General features: G+C 43.0%; 1 protein-coding gene and 2 long non-coding RNA genes across 4 annotated transcripts in view; 2 read left to right on the top strand and 1 right to left on the bottom strand.

Annotated features, from left to right (window-relative positions):
* The window catches only part of tyro3 (TYRO3 protein tyrosine kinase), a 72,741-nt gene extending 61,877 nt beyond the window's left edge, over positions 1 to 10,864 (bottom strand). For both annotated transcript variants that reach the window (XM_069917173.1, XM_069917174.1), the window contains exon 1: positions 10,551 to 10,864. In XM_069917173.1, the coding sequence (XP_069773274.1) occupies positions 10,551 to 10,602 (52 nt within the window). In that variant the 5' untranslated portion in view covers positions 10,603 to 10,864. The remainder of the gene's footprint in view (positions 1 to 10,550) is intronic.
* Positions 8,012 to 21,715, top strand: part of LOC138753781 (uncharacterized) — a 56,148-nt gene continuing 42,444 nt past the window's right edge. Inside the window, exon 1 of the long non-coding RNA XR_011351428.1 lies at positions 8,012 to 8,129. This is a non-coding gene — a long non-coding RNA (uncharacterized lncRNA). The remainder of the gene's footprint in view (positions 8,130 to 21,715) is intronic.
* LOC138753780 (uncharacterized) lies at positions 9,959 to 11,745 on the top strand. The gene is made up of 2 exons (XR_011351426.1): positions 9,959 to 11,264; positions 11,582 to 11,745. It is a non-coding gene; the product is annotated as an uncharacterized lncRNA (long non-coding RNA).

The following is a 21,715-nucleotide window of genomic DNA, read 5'->3' as shown; positions in this document are numbered from 1 at the left end:
TAGGAGAGGCGTCAAACGTGGGTTGCCATCTCCCCTGATTCCTTTTCATGTGGGTCTAATAGACATTGAAAAATGCAGCCCAGTCTTCTAAAATCAAAATGTCGCAGATCCTGAAAATCTGAAATGCAAATGGAAAACACTGGGATACTCAGAAGGTCATGTGGCATTAGCGGAGAGAGAAAGAGAGTTAATATTTCAAGTCAGTGATGTAGATGAGGTTATTGGCTTAAAATGTTCATGCTGGGTCCCTCTCTGAGGAACCTTTTATATTGAAATTTGAATTGTTTTGTTATCCAATGTATCAAAATATAGTAAAAAGCTTCATTCCAGGCAAGTCAGCTCATACAGCAAAATTCAAAGTTCAGATTTATTGTCAGACACAACCCTGAGACTCCTTTACCTGCGGGCCAGGCAGAATTTCTACTTAGAGGTAATCCAATAAGAAAAAAGTATGCATGCAAAAGAGAGAAATGTAAACTAATTGAACTTATTACTGAAAAAATATTCAGTAATAAATAATGCGCAAAGTAAGAATCCTTAAATGATTGAACTTGTTGTTGAGGAATCTGATGGTGGAGGGGGAGCAGCTGTTCCTAAACCTGGTGGTGCGAGTCCTGTGGCATCGATACCTCTTACCTGATGGCAGCAGCAAGAACAGAGCATGTGCTGGGTGGTGTGGATCCATGTTGATTGCTGCTGCTCTCTGATGGCAGCATTCCCTGTAGATTTCCTCGATGGTGGGAAGAGTTTTGCCAGTGATGTGCTGGCCTGTGTCCATTACCTTTTGCAGGGCTTTCTGCTCATGGGTATTGGTGCCCCCATACCAGCCCGTGATGCAGCCAGTCAGCACACTTTCCACTACACATCTGTCGAGGTTTTTCAAGATTTTCGTCGTCTTATTGAACCTCCACCAACTGCTGAGGAACTAGAGGCGCTGACGTGCTTTCTTCATGATGACAGTCGTGTGTTGGATCCAGGAAAGGACCTCCGAGATAGTGTCTCCTTAGGAATTTAAATTTGCTCCCCCTCTCCACCTCTGATTCCCCAGTGATCACACAGGTCTAGTTTTCTCAAAGTCCGCAATCAGCTCTTTGGTTTTGGTGACATTGAGTGTGAGGTTGTTGTTGGTGCATCATTCAGCCACGTTTTCAGTCTCCCTCCTGTATGCCGACTCATCGACCCTTTTCATACAGCCTGCCACCGTGGTATCGCCAACAAATTTATAGATGTGCAGATAATGGAATAATAACAAATAAACTAAGTTATTTGTTAGGGAGTGAAAGATGCTCTAAAAGCTACAACTGAAAGTCATGTTTCATGTCAAGTCAAAATTCAGCTAACAAAGTAAGGGCCATATCATTGGAGATCATAGATCAGGATGGTAAGCAGAGATGAGATGAAAGTATATTGTTATACACAGAAATACAATGTACGGATGCACCAAAATTCTCAGTGCTAGACCACTGGTCTTGTAAGCCAAGGGTTGCAAGTTTGTTCCTCACTTAGGCCTCATTTCTGTGAGAAGCGCTTGACAAAGTAGGCAAAAGTTAAGGAATTTCATACGTTACATTCTAAATATAGTGTTATGTGACAATAATGGAGCCTTTACCTTTCTTGCTACTGCCAAGCAAGTACGTATGAAACACAAACTACAATAGTATCACTGAAGCTTCCACAAAATACCAAAATAGAAAAAGACATAATAAATGTAAAAGCATAGTTAAATAAATATTCACAGTTGCAGTTAGTGCAAGAAAAAATGTGATGTTCCAGAAGTGCAGACAGATCTAGTCCGGGACTAGTTTATGGTGAGGGTTATGGTCGATTCAAGAGCATGATATTTCTTGGAATTTAAAACTATTTTTGAACCTGGAGATGCTGAACCTCATGCTTCTGTACCTTCTGTCTGGAGGGAGCAGAGAGAAGAGGGCATTACCAGGGTAATTAGGAAAACAGAGAAGTCAGAAAATCCTCCAATGAATTAAGGGAAGAATGCTCACTTTCCAAATGGAAAATCAGAGTATTTTGCAATGAATTGGATGTCTTAGGCAACCAGTGGGAGAATGAAGAAGGAGCAGATTGACAAAGGAAGGCATACTACAAAACTTGCAATGCACAAATGTGCTGGTGAGACTCAGCAGGCCAGCCCACGTCCATAGGAAGCAAAAGGTGATCAACCTTTTGAGCCTGGGCCCAGACCTCCTTGTTTAACTTTATGCCATGAAACCTTCTGGCAGGTTTGGCAACTCGTTCCGAATGCACTACTAAGCCAGTTGCCACATGGGAGGTTTATTCTGCATCACGGCTGCTTGGTGTCAGATCTGGGACCAGGGTGCAGTCCTCCTGGAGCTCACCAGAATGCTGCTCCAGCACCTCTGTAAACTCTTCAAATGAGAGAGATGTGATTGTAGATTTGAGAGAACATTCCTCTCCCAACAAGTTTTAGAATTTAAGTTGGAATATTGTCTGCTCCCCAACTTTCCATTTGGCACACAGGCATTAGTGAATCAGGAATGGTGGTGAGGCCAGACTGCAAGTTGGGGGATTGATTGGCGGATACTCTCTACTGTCCCTCTACTCCAACATGTGTGAGGACACTGCAGTCCCACTAACTCACGCAATACTTACACAAATAGGGACATTGCCTTCTGGTTGGGGCCGCACGGCAAGGTCCAGCAACGGAGGCTTTGATATCCCATCTGACCTACATTTTATCCCCTCTATCAATTCAGCTGTGCTCGCCACTTACAGAATGGATCAAACTGATAACAGTATTCCATTCAAAATTAGCCCTAAATAGAAATTATACTTTTTAATTTCTCAGCAGTTGTTGGAGAGGAGGGGCCTTTGGCTGAGGTCAAAGTTGTACTGGTGAGTTTAGAGAGAGAAATAAATGGGAAACAGGGAGAGGGGAGAGACAAGGGATGAGGGAGGGGTGGAGAAAGGCACTGGATAGAGAGGGATGGGATAGATAGAAGCACAGGACTCGGAATAGAGTCAAAATCTATGATAGCTTTAGCTGCAGCAAAAAAATGTATAATGTCAACCTGGAAATCAGAAGATAGCCTGAGAATACAGCAATGGTACATAGAAATGAATAAATGTATTCCATTGGAAAAAATAACATATAATTTAAGAAATAACATCACAGTATTCAAACAAATTTGGGAACTGTACATGGAACACAACGGAGAAGTCCTACCGCGGACCTTCACCACCTAAAATGATAGAATGAGAAGACGATGAAATGAACTGACCCAGTGTGTAACAGTAAATGACACAATTTTTTTTGTTTATTTTCATTGTGTGATGACATTGTTTAGTGGGTTTAATGTATTGTATATATTGAACGTTTAGTGGGTGGGGAGGGGGGTGGGAAGGAGGGAGAGAAGGGAGGGGAGAAAATGACACTGTGTATATTCAAGAGGGAAATGTTTCTGTATTTTGGTCAATATGGTTCATAGTGTGAAAAATTAATTTAAATAAAAATAGTCGAAATCGGGGGCGGTGTGTGTGTGTGTGTGTGTGTGTGTGTGTGTGTGTGTGTGTGTGTGTGTGTGTGTGTGTGTGTGTGTGTGTGTGTCTGTGTGTGTGTGTGTGTGTGTGTGTGTGTGTGTGTGTGTGTGTGTGTGTGTGCGCGCGTGCGTGGGAAAGATAGAGAAAGAAGGACCTGGGAGAGAAAGCACTGAGTGATAAGGAGACCCAGGAGAGTGAGAAGGATAAATCGTCAAGGAGTTTAAAGACAGTGAGAGAGGAACCCCAGGAGAGAGAAATATGAAATAAAAAGAGAGAGTCCTGGGAAAGAGGGAAACGAGGGAGATAGATCAATAGACCTTGAATAGTATAAGACTTGGGTTAGAGGAGATCAGAGGAGATACATGGGATGGAGTGAGACCCAGGATATAGATAAAATAAGCTTTGGGACAAGAAAGAGAGGAAGAGAGAGAGAGAGATCGAGGATTGAAAGGGAGAGGGAGATTTCTAGAGAGACCCAAATCAGGTGGGGGGAGAGGGGGCGAGGGAAGATAAGAATGAACATAAGCTGCTTTCAGGTGGAATTGCCTGGAGAATGCGGCTCTGGAGCAGGCTGTGGGTGTCTGCGAAGGGATGTTCAGGTGGCAGCGCTGAAGGCGGTGTTCTGCCACCTGTAGGGTCTGAAGCGGGGAGAGGGGACGCAGAGCAAACAACAGCTCCTGAGTCCGTCCGGGGAGGGGCAGCTGTCTTACATCTAGTCTCCCCGCTGCCTGACAGCCCCCCCAGTGCGGGACTGCGGGGCTGGGATGGCTGGCGGGAGACTGCTGGGCTGGTGTGGCCGGTGGGGGATTACGGGGCTGAAGCAGCCGGCAGGGGACTACGGGGCTGGGGTGGCCGGCGTGGGACTACGAGTTTCAACTGTTCATTGTGTTCGGCGCTGATGTGGGGGCCGAGGTGCCTGAACCCGTACTGAGCTACACTATTTTAAAGCCTAATTTTCAAATGATCCAGCGCTACTGCTGATGGAGAGGTCAGCGTCCGACTGCTGAAACGTGACGGAAATCTGTCACGTTTTTCGTGCTGAAGCGAATCCGAGGAGGTTAACATTTCCCTTCCACTGTCCCCTCACAGCCCCGTAGTCCCTCACCGGCCGCCCAAGCCCCGAAGTCCCACATCGGGGGACTGTCAGGCAGTGGGGAGAGTAGTTGTCATTAGCGGGGAGGGTAGCCGTCACCAGCGGGGAGGGTGGTTGTTAGCGGGTCACCAGCTGACTACCAACAGCCTGCCCGCTGCTAGGCACTTGAAAGCTGCTATCAGGTTTCATGGGGGATTCTCGGAGCAGGATATTATACCTACAGGAGAAGGGTTAGGTAGGTAAACCTCCTGGCCAGGTTCCTCACTTTCAGGTGACCACCCAACAGCCGCATAGGAGTACAATAGGCTGCTTTACAGTCGGGTATTGTGGCCACCTGAAAGTGGATATAGTGAGAGAGAGGGGCAAATCCAGGTTGGAGGGATTTGGATACCCAGCCTAGATAGATGCAAGAAATGCAGGAAAGAAAGTGATAGATGTGGAATAGAAACAATGAGAGTTGTGACCTGAGGGTTTGGGTGGAGGAAGAAAGAATGACCTGAAAAGCAAGAGGAAGGAACAAAACGAAACAGATTTCCAAGAGGGAATCCACACAGAGAGAAAAAATAAGCAGGACAGACATAAAGAGAGAGAGAAACTCATCATGTGGAGAGATAGGACAAACTCAAGGTATATGCAGAAAAAGAGATGGCATTTTGATGAGAGAAACAAGTGAGAGACCTGAGAAAGCAAGGGCCAGAGACATGACACATTTTGGAGATTAGACAATCCTTTCCTACCAGAACTGCAGATAGATAGTGAGTGCAACCGTGCAGTACTTTGTCATATTAAATTAGGCTTAATTATACCAGTTATACACTAAAATGTAGTGATCAGCTATAATCTTGTAAATGTCTTATCTATCACTATATTTCTGTGGAGCTCTGGAATTCATATATTTACTTCATCTTCGTTTAGTGCTTGACATTATAAAAAGCCTGTGTGTGTGTGTGTGTGTGTGTGTGTGTGTGTGTGTGTGTGTGTGTGTGTGTGTGTGTGTGTGTGTGTGTGTGTGTGTGTGTGTGTGTGTGTGTGTGTATGAGTGTGTTGTACCTGCTCATTTCATGTACTGGGCAACTCCTTTCCCCTTTCATGGAATGAACAGGAACATATATTGGGTGTCACATATATAGAAAGAGGATATTGGAAATGGCAGGCATTTTGTCAGCTCCGGCACCTAAAAAATTAGCACTGCACCGTCATAGACCTGGATAGAGGCTCCCTCATGCTGTGAATCCACTGAACAATCGACAGCATCGAGTCCATGCTGCTGAAGATCCAGCTGTGCTGGGTGGGTCACGTCTCCAGAATGGAGGACCATCGCCTTCCCAAGATCGTGTTATATGGCGAGCTCTCCACTGGCCACCGTGACAGAGGTGCACCAAAGAAAAGGTACAAGGACTGCCTAAAGAAATCTCTTGGTGCCTGCCACATTGACCACCGCCAGTGGGCTGATATCGCCTCAAACCGTGCATCTTGGCGCCTCACAGTTTGGCAGGCAGCAACCTCCTTTGAAGAAGACCGCAGAGCCCACCTCACTGACAAAAGGCAAAGGAGGAAAAACCCAACACCCAACCCCAACCAACCAATTTTCCCCTGCAGCCGCTGCAACCGTGTCTGCCTGTCCCGCATCGGACTTGTCAGCCACAAACAAGCCTGCAGCTGACGTGGACTTTTACCCCCTCCATAAATCTTCGTCCGCGAAGCCAAGACAAAGAAAGAAGACAAGGGGGCACTAGCACACTGCCAGTAGCCGAACCACTATCAACAGCTGCCATCAACAATCACCACCTCCTTGGGTGTGAGGAACACACCCACTGCATAATTTGTTCTTCCTGTGTAGGCATTTTGGAAACCAGGCTTGAAGGCAAATTCCTTAATTCAGTGAAAGGCTGGAGTTACAAGCACACTTTGATTTCCAAACTAACATCATGGTTGAAGTTTAAAAAAATACAGATACATGCATCTGAGTTCTAATCTGACCGACTGGTCATCTCTCGAAATGGACACAAGTCAGTAGTATGTTAGCATGGCATGTAGAAGTCGTAAATCAAGACATTTAATCAAATTTTCAATTCCAAATCGAGCATCTTCCTCGGCTTCTTGCCAGATCTATCAGCAGGGGATGGGTTTTTCCTCTTCCTCGCCATCTTCTTTGGCAAGCTTACCACTCTTACCGAAAGGCAACCAAGAGATGGTCACTGTGGAACACATGCAGCCATCACTTTTTTTCCAGTCGAATGTACGGATGTATAACACATAAGGTGGCTTTCCATCAAAACTCAGTGGGTGGCTGAAGATGAAAGTGATGTTTTTCAGCAATTAAATGCCTTCTCTGTTACTTATTGTCTAAAATTCTATTGATCTTACTAAGGTTGGCATTTTACTTAACATCAACTAATCCAATTTCTGTTAACCCCCCTCCTCCATTCTCCTTTCCTCTAACTCCCCACCCACTTCATTCAGAGAACTGCCCCCTCCACCTATTCTCAGCTTTTTTTCTCTTCAACCCTCCCACCAATATCCACCTATTACCATTTACCCATCACCCTGTTCTCCTACCCTTTCCTCCCCCTTACATTCCAAAATATTTCTACATAGTTATATTATAATTTTAAGTATATATTATTGTTTTGTGCTATGTACGTGTGTCCACCGTGGTCCAGAGAAACATTGTAAATGTACAGCCAGCGGATGATAAACGAACTGAAATGAATTTGAAGAATTTGGGGGGAGATGGAGGGAAAGAGGGAGAAATGAAATGGGATTCATGTTAGATTAGTGTGGCTCTACTTTCCGGGAAGCTGAAGGAAATTCAGCAGGTCATAGAGGTCCATTATTAACTTTTACAGACACCATGGAAAGTATCCCGTCAAGATACATTATAGCTTGGGAAATCACCGAAAGAAACTGTGAAATGAGCTCAGTTCATTGTGTAAAACAACCTCCACTTGATCATATCTGTCTATACTCACTGCAGCCTCAGGAAAGCTGCCAGTGTATTAAACAACCCATCCCTCTCCGGACACGCTCTTATCTATCCTCTCTGATCCAATGGGTAGAAGATATAAGAGCCTGAACACTCAACCTCTAAATTCAAGGACAGTTTCCTGCTGTCATCAAACTCCTGAACTAACTTCTCATTGGTAAAAGATGATGCTCCTGCACTGTTTGAACCATACTTTTCTCTATGCCCTGCGCTTTGCCTTTGTAACACTATAATTGTGCACTCTTTGATTCATTGTAACACTGTACCCTGCATAGTTACTTTATTAAACCCTTTTCACTTGTACTTAAGTATAACATGACTTGCCTGGATTGTACACCAAACAAAGCTTTTCACCATATCTCAGTAAACATGACAACAAGCAATTCAATTAACAAACATGTGCTTGGTGGTCAGTATGTACCCAGTGGGCTAAATGGCCTGTTTCTAATTCACTGTCACCATAATTGTATGAACAGGCCACAGGAAACCTGGGTGAGGGCTCTTTTTCCTCTCTCTCTAGACTGGAGCACCAAGGTAAACTTTGAATCTGCAATCTTATTGAATTCTTTATTTATTGCATCAGCTCAAGGAGAAAAAAAAGAGACTAAATCCTACCACGAAAAATATTTCCTGGTATTTACTGCTACTTAAAACCTTGGAGAGAGACTGAATGGTCTCTCCAAGATTGTGCCACTATAATTATTAAAATGTAAACCTTCAACCTTGCTTAGAGGAAGGGATTAGAATTTATCTTTTTTTTGTTAGGTTCTATTGTATCATTATGTTTGTGCGATTGTACTTCTGAATTTCTACAATAATGACATTATCATAATTTTTTAAACTAGTTTTGTAGCACATTTCATAATTGTAGTGTTCACTTTTTTTATTGAATAAATATCAATAAAAATATTTTTAAAAGAAAGAAAAGAATAGTTAGCATGCCTTGATACGCAGTCACAAGAGACTTTGGCAGAAAACCAGTTTTTGCTTGACAGTCCTACAGCTCCTTGTCAGAGTGCAAGCTGCTGTGAGAGTTTGGATGATCAGAAATCAGAAAGGTGCATTACATTGCATTGCCAATCACCTGATGAATCTACATAGCATGGGTCTGGAGCAGGGCAGAAATGGAAACAAGGTGCAAATTAAGACAAAGAATGCCTTAGGACTAGGAAGTGGGTCAGGGTCAGAGAACAAAGAAAGGACATAAGGTGGGGGAGGAGGGGGAAATGTGAAACAGGATAAGATAGAATATTGTAGCTAAACTGCAGGCATACGAGGGGAGAGATCCGATCGAAGGCAGGGAATGAAGTGAGTTAAAGACAAGAGATGATACACATTATGCATAGATGTGAGTGAATTAGAGGCAGTGAGATCATAGAGTTATACAGTGTGGATTAAGGCCTTATGGCCCAACTTGCCCACACCAACCCATGTCTCACCAACACTAGTACGACCTCTGAAGATTGACCCATTTTTAAACCCATCCCATCCTTGTATCTGTCCATTTTTTTTTCTTAAAAATTATAATTGTTGAAGTTTAATATCATCTGGCTGTAAATGTACAACTGGACAAAACGGCATTTTTCCGTATCACACTGCACACATAGTCACACAAAATACATTTCTCGCACAGCACCTAATAATTACACGAACTTGTAAAAATATAATATAAATATTCTGGAATAATTTATTCAGATTCATTTATAAGAGACCCAAGGTTACAGAATACCATTCATCAATCACACAGTCTTTGGGAAGAAGCCTGGCAGTCCTGATTTTGATGCTCCTGTCTGCACATCCTTCCTGACGGTAGTAGGTCAAAGATACTTTGTGATGGACGGTAGGGATACTTAATGACACTCTCAGTCGTGCTCCTGTAAAATGTTACCAAGATGTGAGACAGCAGCCTTGCCATCCCCAACCTCCTTAAGTCTAGACACTGCTGCACCTTCCTGATTAATGAGGTGTGTTTTTCCCTGTGGCATCACATCATTGCAGAGTGATATTAATGTGGCATTAGGTCACTGCAGTGATGTCACTATTATATATTGTCACGGTGGCATCAAGGAACACAGAGTGCTATCACGGTGACATCATGTCACTACAGAGGGATATCATCGTGACATCAGGGAACGCAGAGTGATATCACTGTGACATCATCTCATTGCTGTGATGTCACCGTGGCAGTAAGGAACACAGAGTGATATCACTGTGACATCATGTCATTGCCGTGATGTTACCGTGGCAGTAAGGCACGCAGAGTGATATCACTGTGACATCATGTCATTGCAGAGTGATGTCACCGTGGCAGCCAGGAACGCAGAGTGACATCACTGTGACATTGTGTCACTACAGAGGGATGTGACTGACATCATATCACAGCAGTGATATCAGGGTGACATTATGTCACTACAGAGGGATACCATCGTGACATCAGGGAAGGCAGAGTGCTATGAGTGTGACGCCATGTCCCTGTAGAGTGAAATTCACTGCAGCCATGACAATATCATGACGATGTGACATCACAGGTGTGATGAGCTCCTCTGTATTGCCAGTGTGATGGGATCTCAGAGTGGTGCAAGGCCCCTGCAACAAATTCTGAAATCTCTCTCCCAGGCGCTTGATCAATTGCGCCCAACGCGTTTTCCTGCCCTGGCTGGCCCGCTGCTCGCTTCCCGCCGGAGACGATGAGTGTGGTCTTGCGGGGTGAAGCGGATGCCCGGGGTCACGCTTGCCCCTGGGCTGGGGCTGCATTGGTGGCGATGACTTCCCCCCGGGCATCGGGACACCGCGGGGAGGAAACCGCCTCTCAGCAAAGCAGATGCACAAAGAAGCGCTGACCGTGTCAAAGTTGGGAAAACTTCTGGTCCTCCCCACAAACTTTCTCCTCGCCACGTCCCTCCCCAACCTCACCCGCACACCCCAACCCCCCCACCTCCCCTCCAGCCCGCTTACCCCAGGTGAGGCGGAGCAGGAAGGCGATGGCGAGACACGGTCCCACAATCATCCAGATACTTCAGCCCGGCTTCAGGTGGAGTCGGGGATGTCGCCGGTGACCGGGTCGGATTCGGGCGCCGTTCTACACCCTCGCCGCAACGTAAGCTCTCGGCCGGGGCGAACTGAGCTTCATCGCCCCGCTTCAGAAGCCTTCGTCGAACCGGCACCTCGGTGTCGCCAGCCACCTAAGACTGGGCAGGAGGAGGAGGAGGAGATCGAGGGACCTCCCATCGGTTGTCTCTATGGATTCCCGACCAGGAAACGAGGAGGAGTTTAAGCCTCCAGGAAGAAGTCAATTCAGCTCCTGCACGTTGACTTGTACTGGGCTGCGAGCGGCTGCTCCCTCCCTGTTCCAGTTTGCCCAGAGCACCGGATCCAGCGAGGCAGATCAACGCTGGAAGCCTCCGCTCCGGGTGCAAGTCGGCTGCTGACACAGAGCGCGACGAATGGATAACTAGCCTATGTCATTGGCTGGAATCAGGTCAAAGGCTTCAGATGTGTAACAGAGCATTGGACACAAGGGAATGGGTTAAAAGCTGAAATCTAATCGAGGGATCCGGATGATTTATATTCAGAATATAAATCTCGAGCTCGAGTGAGGAATAGCCCAAATTCGCATTAAAAGGAGACACGGGACTGCAGAAGCTGGTATCGGGGCAAAAGAAAATCAAGGTAACTCAGAGGATCGAGACCTTGCGTCTGAACTGAGAGGTAGCCAGTGTAAAGAGCGGAGGGCGAGGGCAAGAGCTGGGTCCAGGGTGGGAACGGATGATGAGCCAGGTGTGGGAGGGAAGGTCGGACATCGTGACGGAGGCTGGGAAGTGATGGGTGTGGGTGATGATGGAATCTGGTCAGATAGTGAGTGGGACCAGGCCAGGGATAATGGGCGGGTGGAAGTCATGATAGGGGATAAGAGTACCAGTGGGAAGAGTTTGTGGGTGATGGGAGATTCAGATTGATGGTCACTGAGATTCTTTTTTTCCCTGCAGGCGCAGCAGAATTACCACTAATTGGTAGTGCAAAAAAATAAACTCTACTCAGCGTAAATCATGAAACAAAGAACTATGAACAGATAATGAATGTAAACAAACTGACGGTGCAATACAGAGAGAACAAAAAGAAAACCAATAAAATGCAGGAGAGAGTCCTTAAATGAGGCCCTGATTGAGTGTGTCATTGAGAAGTCTGATGGTGGAGGGGTAGCAGCTGTTCCTGAACCTGGTGGTGCCAGTTTTGTAGCACCAATGCCCCTTTCCTGATGGCAGCAGCGAGAACAGACTGCTGCTGCATTCTTAATCGTGGGAAAGGTTTTGTCTGTGATGTCCTGGCCTGTGTCCACTATCTATTGGAGGGCTTTACACTCAGGGGTATTGGTGTCCCCATACCAGGCCTTGATGCAGCCAGTCAGCATATTTTTCACCACCTCTGCCGAATTTTCCCAGGGTTTTCAGTGATATATAAAACCTCCACAAATTCCTGAAGAGGCTCCGACGTGCTTTCTTCATGAGGTCATTGGTGTGTTGGGTCCAGGAAAGATCCTCTGAAATAGTGACTCCCAAGAACTTACATTTTCTCACCCTCTCCAGCTTTGATTACCCCGACGATCATGGATTGTAAACCTCTGGCTTTTCTTTCCTGAAGTCAACAATCAGCTCCTTAGTTTTGGTGACATTGAGTGCAAGGATGTTGTTGGTACATCATTCGGCCAAATTTTCCATCTCCCTCCTGTATGCCGACTCATCCCCTTCCTTTATACAACCCACTACCGTAGTATTGTCAGCAAATCTGTAGATGGTGTCATGTTGTTTCGAGCCACACAGTCTTAGGTGTAAAGTGAGTAGAGCAGAGGGCTAAAAACACAGCCCTATGGTGCTTCGGTTCCAGTGGAAATTGTGGAGGAGATGTTCTTACCAATCCTCACTGATGATGGTCTGGAGGTGAGGAAATCCATGATCCAATTACACAGTGGGGTGTTAACCCCCAGGTCCTGGAGTTTGCTGATCAATTTTGAGGGGATGATGGTGTTAAATGCCAAACTGTAGTCGATAAAGCTGTTCAGGTGTTCTAGGGCTTTGTGTCGAGTCAGTGAGATGGCATCTGTCATAGTCGACCTGTTTCTACAATAGGTGAATTGGAGCAGATCAATGTTGTCGCTCGGACAGGAACTGATCTGCTTCATCACCAGCCTTTCAAAACACTTCATTTTTAAATATAATTTTTTATTTAATACTTCATTGCGAACCACAATAGTAATAATATATACAAATATTCAGCATTAAAATATACACAGCGATATTTTCATTTTTCCCCCCACCCCCTATAACTTGAGGCCAGAAATGAAAGAAAAAAAGATATAAACATAAGAAGAACAGAAAAAAGGAAATGAAAAAGAAATTGTGTCATCCAATATTTCATATTTAATTATTTTTATAATTGTAACTTATCATGTCAAGAAATGGAGGTCTGAAATTGGCTGTTTCTAATATTATGTATGGTTCCCAAATTTGTTCAAATAAAGCATATTTGTCTTTTAGATTATAGGTAATTTTTTCGAATAGAATACACTTGTTCATTTCTATGTACCACTGTTGTATTTTTAAGGTTGCTTCCTTTTTCCAAGTTATCATTATGCACTTTTTTGCTGCGAGTGCAATCAGAACAAATCTTTTTTGAGCCCTGTCTAATTTTAGACCTAATTCTTTATCTTTTATGTTGTTTCACTGGAAGATTTTTTGGTCTTTTGGTATCCTATTTTTTGTAATTCTATTTAATATTAGGTTTAAATCCTCCCCAAAAATTTTCAATTTTGTACATGTCCAAATTGTATGTATTGCTGTTCCAATTTATTGTTTACAATGGAAGCAACTGTCCAATATTGTGGACTCCATTCTTTTAAATTTGAGGTGTAACATGTAGTCTATGTAGCCAATTGTATCATATGAAACCGAGTATTTATTGTATTAATCATGGTCCCTGCACATAGTTCCTTCCATGTTTAATTCTTTATTCGTATATTTAAATCTTTTTCCCAACCTTGTTTGGGTTTATATATTGCTTCATCATTTTCCTTGTATTGCAATTTGCTTATGTGTTTGTAATAAATTAATAAATTTACAGACATTATCTGTCGCTCTTCTATTTTTAACAAATCCTGTCTGATCTAGTGTCACTAATTTTGGTACACAGTCTGTTAATCTATTCGCTAGTAATTTTGCTATTAATTTATAATATGTATTTAGTAAAGATATTGGTGGAATTAATAGATTATTGAATACCTTATAAAACTCTGTAGTGAATCCATCTTCACCTGGCGCTTTATTATTTGGTAATTTCATTAGTGTATAATTTATCTCTGTAATTGTCAGGGGCTTTAGTAATTTATTTTGATCTTCCAATTGTAATTGGAGTAATTCAATGTTTGACAAAAACTCATCTATTTTGTCATTCTTCCCTGGGTTTGCAGTTTAATACAATTGCTTATAATTTTTTTAAAAATTTCCATTAATCTCTAATGTTTATCCTCCTTCCTTGATGCTGTGATAGTTCTTGTTGCTTGCTCTGTTTTTAGTTGCCAAGCAAATATTTTGTGGGTTTTACCTCCTAATTCATAATATCTTTGCTTTGTTTTCGTAATGTTTTTCTCCACTTTGTATGTTTGCAATGTATCATATTTTAATTTTTTCTGTCAATTCTCTTTTTCTCTATATTTTCCCTTCTCATTAAATCTTTCTCTACAGTTACTATCTCTTTTTCCAACTGTTCCATTTCCTGATCATATTCTTTTTAAATCTTGGTTGTGTAACTAATTATCTGTCCCCTAATAAAGCCCTTCATTGTGTCCCATAATATAAATGAGTCTGTTACCAAATTTGCATTTGTCTCGAAATATATTTTAATTTGTTGTCAAAAGTCTTGCCTTTTTAACAATATGGGGTTTAGCCTCCATCTATATGTTTTTGGTGGAATATCCTCTAAGGCACACATGTCAAACTCTGGCCCGCGGACCAAATTTGGCCAGCAATATAATTATATTTGGCCCGCAAGATCATTTCAAAAATGTATTAGAGGTGGCCCGCCCTGCAGCGAGAGCTGATGCTGTTTTTTGGTAATGTCACCCCCACCATCCTCCCCCTTCATTGCACATCCTTCCCCATTGTAACACGAGCAATTGTAACACGAGAAGTCTGTCAATGTCATCAGCCGGCAAGCCAGTTGGAAGGCTCCCCGCACAACCAGTCACTTCTCCCACCTGTCGAGCGGTGCGGCGGATTGGCAAGTGCCTGTGATTTCCTGTCGGCGCAACGGACATGGCAGGCTGTGCACGGCCCCCGGGCAGCGTGAGCCCCGCGTGACTGGCACCGGACGGCCCTTCCACAGCGCGAGCACACTTCTCCCGGTCGCCACGGCCTTCAGCGCTTGCACCCGCGCGGACACCAGGGACGGCTTGTTCGGCCCTGCACGTGAAGAGAGATGGTGGCTGTCCGCAAAGGCTGATCGGCAGCGCGCTGGGCCTGAGTGGGTGGGTAAGCAGGTGTGGGCAGAGGGTGTAGGTGAGGAGTAATGGGCAGGGGAAGTTATGGTGGTGCGAGGGGCAGTTAGAGGGAGGGATGAGTAGAAGGAGGGGTGGATAGGGAAGAGATAGAAGGGGAGGGGCAGGGCGAGTAGGGGAGGGGTGATTAGAGAGTGAGAGACAGGTAGAGGGAGGAACAGGTTGAGGGGAGAGGCAGTAGAGGGGCGTGTATAGGATGGGGTGGGTAGAGGCAGAGCGAGTGGAGTGAGGGGTGAGTAGAGGTTGGGTAAAGGACTGGTCAGGTAGAGGGATGGTGAGTCGAGGGTGAATAGAGGCCTAGAACCTGAGGAGTGAGCAGGAAATGCTGAGTCCTGATGCAGGCCAAAATGGACACAGCCTGTGAATGCTGACTACATCTCCACAGGGACCAAATAGGTTTCCCTCAGGTCAAGCAAAGGGTGAACTTGAGCTACCTACTCCTGACCTGTAACATTATCCTCCTAAAGTTATATCCTAAAGTTTAACATTACATATGTTAAAAGAAGAGAAAACATGCAGATGTTGTTGAAAATTTTCAATAAGTATTTAGTTCGGCCCTCGACTTAGTCCAAGTTTTTAATTTTGGCCTTCCGTGAATTTGAGTTTGACACCCCTGCTCTAAGGCAATTATCAATAACAAGGATGAGTGGTCTGACAAACTCTCCCTTGAATCTGAGCTGACAACAAGAACACATCAATCCTAGAATAGGTGTATGTTGTTTGAATAATATGAATAATCTCTTTCTTTTAGATGTTGTTTTCTCCATATATCAATCATCTTCATATCATGCATTGAGTTCAATGTAAATTTAGCTGCTTTATATTTTTATAATAGTCTTCCAGGTTTTATCTATTGATGGGTCATGGTTAAAATTAAAGTCTCCCCCTAGTAAAATGTGTATTTGCCATCTTTTAAAAAATGACCTGCATGAATTCCTGATCATCTTCATTAGGTGCATAAATGTTCAACAAGTTCCAAGATTGTGAATAAATCTGGCACATCATCAATTCATATCTACCCGCTGGGTCTGTTATTGCTTTCTTTATCTTAATTGGCAGATTCTTATTAACTAATATAGTAACTCCCCTGGCTTTTGAATTGTACGATGATGGCACTACTTGACCTACCCAGTCTCTCTTCAGTTTGAAATGTTCTAACTCAGTTAACTCAGTTTCTTGTATAAATGCTATATCCATTTTCTCCTTTTTAAGTAGTCAGTTACTTATTTCTCTTTATTTGATTGTGAATTCCATTAATATTAATAGTGATATAGTTCAATGTATTCATTTTACCCATCCATTTTCACCTTTTCAACCCCTCTATCTCCCTTCATCTAAAATTACTCTTTATTATACGCTATGATACAACTAGTAGGAAAATAACAAAAACCATAAGAAAATCAAAGAATACTATTAAAGAAAACAAATTAAATTCCCCCTTTACTGAGATGCCCTTGCCCATCCTCCCCCATCCCCAGCGTTCCCCCAGAATATTGTTATATTCTTAAAAATATAACGAAGCCTTTTTTTAAAACCTCTTTTTTCTTAAATGTCTGTACTCAAACTATTAACATTCAAACTTATTTATATACATTACCTTAACAGTCCTTTTATTATTTTCTTTACTCCTCTTTTTGTTGCTTATTGCCAATTGGTCTGCAAAGTGACGAGCTTCTTCTGCATCTGAAACAGTCTATTTTTCCCATCAGGGATGAATATATTCAACACTGTTGGATGCCGTAGCACAAAGTTTAACCTTTTTTCCATAGTGCAGTTTTTGTTAAATTAAACTCCTTTTGTTTCTTTAAAAGTTTGAAGCTTATATCTGGATAAAAAAATTTTTTTTTTCCACATTGTACTCCAGTGGTTCCTTATTTTCTTTCACTCTTTTTCTTCCCAATTCCAATATTTTCTCTCTTGTGTATCGAGGTAGTTTTATTAGTATGGATCACAGTTTCTGCAATGGCTGCGGCTTTGGCGCCAATGCTCTTTCAATTTCTTCTTGGAGTTCTTTTACTCCCAAGATCTGTGGGATCCATCTTTTTATAAATCCTTTTATATCTGCCCCTTCTTCAACTTCTTTCAGGCCCACTATTTTTATATTATTATGTCTGCTAAAATTCTCTAAAATGTCAATTTTTGGGCTATTAAGTCATGTGTCTTCTTAATCTCTTTATTTCTATCTTCAAACTTTTCTCTTAACTCATTCGCCTCCATTTCCACACCTATCACTCTGTCTTCCACTTCATCACTTTGTTTTCTCATTTCTGCCATAGCATTCTCCATTCTTTGTATTTTTACATCAGTTTTTTTGCATTTTTTTTTAATAGTACTGAACTCAGCCATTATTGTTTCCATTAGAATCTTTATTTTACTGTCAAAGTATTCCTTATCTACCATCTATGTCTGTTTTTTTTACCTTGTATGTCTTTATCTTTTGCATGATCTTCTTTCTCTTGTTCCATTTCTTGGCTCTGTGTTGATCTTGCTTCTATCATTGCCTTCTCCGCAGTTTCTCCCATTACAGGGTCAGCGTCTTGCTGTCAGCGTCCGTTCCCTTTGCCGTCCTTTTTAGTAGGCGTACCACGCATATGCACGCTGGCATCTTTTTCAGGCTCCGCAAGCCAATGTTCCAGACCGCCCCGGGGGACACCGCCGCTGAGTTACCGGCTTTGCAGTTTGGGCCATCCTCTTCAGGAGAGCTCCCTGTTCACAGACTCCAGTAAGGCCTTCCCCTTTATTTTCTGCTGATTTCTTCATCTCTTCTTTGCTTGCTGTTGCAGTCTATTCCTTCTTTGGAGCCATCCTCAGGTTCTTCTTATACTTTTTATCTTGCAACCTTTTTATGTTTTACTTCTATGCCTTGATTTACTACCTTTTTTTAAACTTTCTCTGTGGAGGGCTGGTTTTCCTTAACCAGCCACTAATCCATCATGTAACCACCTCAACACTTCATCATGTTGATGCAAGTGCTACTGTTCGATAGTTGTTAAGGCAGGTTACTAAACTCTTCTTGGGCACAAGTATGATTGTCACTTATTTGAAACAGGTGGGTACCACACCCTGCTGGAGTGAGATGTTGAAGATATCAGTGAAATCTTTGGTAAGTTGGTCAGCACTGATTATTAATATTCGGCCAGGTTCTCCATCCAGGCTAGATGCTTTCCTTGGATTCACTCTCCTGAAGGCAGCACTCACCTCATTCTCATATGGACAGGAAGGGATCATCAGGGGACATGGGGGTGCGGAGGGGTGGTTCTTTGCTGTTACTGTCATCAAATCAGATGTAGAAGGTGTTGTGTCCTCTGTGAGAGAAGCTTTGCCATCTGCAACTTCACCGGATTTTGTTTTGTAACAGGTTATGGCATTTAGCACCTGCTACAGCTTTCGGGCATCCCTTGCTGTTTTCATTTTCATCCGGAATCTCCACTTCGCCCAGGAGATTGCTAGGGGAAAGGGGTAACAGGGAGCCAGGGGGAGGAGGCTTTGGAATAAAGGAGGTGTGAGTGCGAGAACCTGGGCTGATAAGAAGGAGAAATAAAGCGAGGGGTTGTGGATTACTTGGTCAGATAGGTAAGTACAATGTTTAAATGCCAAAAAAATTCTTACTTGTTCCAGCCAAATAGGTAATGATAAGAAAACCAACTCCAATAGTTTGCATTAAATTATTGTATGGGAAGAAATAATAAATAATAAATGTTCACAATTACAACAGTGTAAGAAAACAGCTGGTGCTTTTTTTTTGTGTGGGACTGCCTGTGAAAGCTGGTGGCAAGCAGTCTGGCCACTCACTTGTGAGGCTCTGAGTTATCCCTTCCTGTTAGAAGCTGCGGTCTTCCCCTTCCCTTCAACTGCAGAGTGCAGGAGCCAGGCACCACCACTGAGCTTGTAACCACAGAGAAATCTGATAAATAGTAAGTTTCTTGTCATATACATTTGTTCAATGTACATGTGCACCGACATTCTTACTTGCTGCAGCTGAATAGGTATTTTGTGTAAAAATAAACAACTAAGAACATCTAAAATACAACTATAATAAAATACTTAATTGAATTAAAAAGAGGCAATAAATGCAAAGAAAAAGATAGTTAATATTCAGTTAGCCATCGCAAACAAAGTGAGCAATGGTGCGGGTAGTCCTTTTGTGGTGTCAGAGCAGTCCCTGATGATTGCAACAAGGGGAAGCTCAAGAGCCTGTGCGCCTGAAACTGTTCTTGAGCCTTAAGGTGCTGCTCTACAGACTTCTGTACCTTCTGCGAAAATAGGTTGTGGCCATGTTAATAGGGTCTTTTATGATGTCGGCTGCTTTCTTGAGGCAGAACCTCACATAGATGCATTCAATGGATGACAGGCCAGTACTTGTGATCAACCTGGCTAAGTTTGTTACCTTCTGGAGCCTTCTGCGTTCCTGAGCAATCAAATTGCCCAACAAGGCTGTGTTGCAATTAATCCACAGAGCACCTCTAAAAGTTCGAATGAGTATTCAACAACATGCCAAATCTCCTCAGATTCCTGAGAAAGTAGAGGAGTTAGTGTGCCTTCTTCACAGTTCCCTTGAAGTGCTGGCTCCAGGAGAGCTCCTCTGAAACTTGAAGGCTCTAACATTCTAGGCTGAGGGGAGATTTGTGCCACCAAATAAAGAAGGGGAAAGACAACAGGTTCCAATGGGCTAGTGAAAGCCTAGAGTCTCACATCTCAATGGTGAGTGGCCAGAGGTGGTAATGAGGAAACTATTGGATCGAAGCAATCCATCAACACCAGACCCCAACAATGGTCATGCTCAACAGGGCTGAGCGAGGTGCAGCCCGGAGCTCCACAGTCCAGCTCTGAGCTCAGTCAGCCTGCCTAACATCAGCCTGTTCACATTGAGCCATGGGAGAGATCCAAGTGCCAGGCACAGGAGTGTCCTGTACTAGGAAGAACAGAGTTAACACTAGGCTCCCATTACAGCAGCATTGTCAGTCCCATCTCTCTCTGTGCATAAAAAGCTGTAGAAGACACCGTTCAACACCAAGTCAATTACTGGTCTCATTCCTGAGATTGCATCATGAGCTCCAAGCAAGGTATCAGTATAACCAAGGGGTTTGGATGATTTATGCCTGCTGATTCATAGCTAGATGAATGTGCATTAATAAGTAGGCTACAATCCAATCTAGGAGTTTAGAATAGGTTTATATATTATCAATAGCCCATTTGGAGTTACTGCCCAGAACTTAATCAAATACTTCAGGTAATTTTGATATTGCACATTGCTTCCTTGTTACAAGCTGGAATCCAATTAGAAAATGATGGTTCATATGCGAAATAATGGAAAAATGAGTGATGAATCTTGATTGAAATATAAAAACTGCAAAGAATGACTAAAGGATTAATAAGACTATGAGGCAAAGCTGACTAGAAATGTGAAAATAGATATAATGAGTCTTCAGATATTTAAAGATGAAAATAATTAACTGAGCCAGAGTTCTTCAGAAAGTAAGTAAGTGTGGGGCATTAAAGGAAACCAAGGCAGGTGATTCAATGTGTATTTTGCACTGGTCTTCAGAAGTGAGCATGGAAATAATATCCTGAAAATGGCTGTAAGTGAGGATTTGAAAGAGAGAGGGGACTCAGGAAAATGACAACGGCCAGAGAGGGAGCAGTGAGGAAATTGCAGGAGCTGCAGTTTGACATATCTTTGGGTCTGATGGACTTCATCCCAGGGTCTTAAAAGTGGATGGAAAGTTAGTTATAAATTTCCAAAATTCTAATTCAGGAAACCTTCTGCTTGATTGGAAAATGCCAACTGTAACCCTTCCATTCATAAAGGGAATGAAATCAAAAGAAACCGAAGCAGGAATAGGCCACCTGGACCGTTGAGCTTGCACCACCATTCAATATCATAGCTCCATAAAACTTAATTCACCTATTCTTCAAATTCTATTTCCTGCATACATTTAATGAGCAGGCCTCTACTGCTTCGTTGGGCAGAGAATTCCATATATTCACTACTCTTTGGGAAAAGCATTTCCCACTTATCTGTGTCATAAATTGACACACCCAAATCCTGAAACTATGTTGCTCAGTTCTAGTCTCACCTGCCAATCTGAACAACCTCCCGGCTCTTAGCATATCTGCTTCTTTCTATCAAATTCTCATCCTTACAAACTCCAATGACAGCAAAGCTCAAAATAGTTATTGTAACGTCTGTCGAAAAGAAAATGTTAGAAACTATTATTGAAGGCATTATATAAGAGGCCCATTTGAAAACTTAAGGATAATCAAGCAAAGTCACCATGGTTTTGTGAAATGGAAATCAGGTTCAGTAATTTATTGGAATTCCTTGAAGAAATAACATACTCCAGCTAAGGGAGAACTACAATATTTAGCCATCTCGAGTACTTCGATATTGGAGATGAAGTCGCTCCAATGAAGGTTTCTAGGAGCCGTAGGTGATGCCGGTAGAGGACCCATGATTCGGAGCCAAACAGGAGTGTGGATATGACAACGGCTCTGTATACGCTAATCTTTGAGGTTTTTCAGTTGGTTGTTTTTCCAGACTCTTTTGTGTAGTCTTCCAAAGGCGCTATTTGCC

The sequence above is a fragment of the Narcine bancroftii genome, chromosome 2 (assembly GCF_036971445.1).
Source record: "Narcine bancroftii isolate sNarBan1 chromosome 2, sNarBan1.hap1, whole genome shotgun sequence".
Lineage (NCBI taxonomy): Eukaryota > Metazoa > Chordata > Chondrichthyes > Torpediniformes > Narcinidae > Narcine > Narcine bancroftii.
This window is presented reverse-complemented; position numbering and strand designations above follow the sequence as displayed.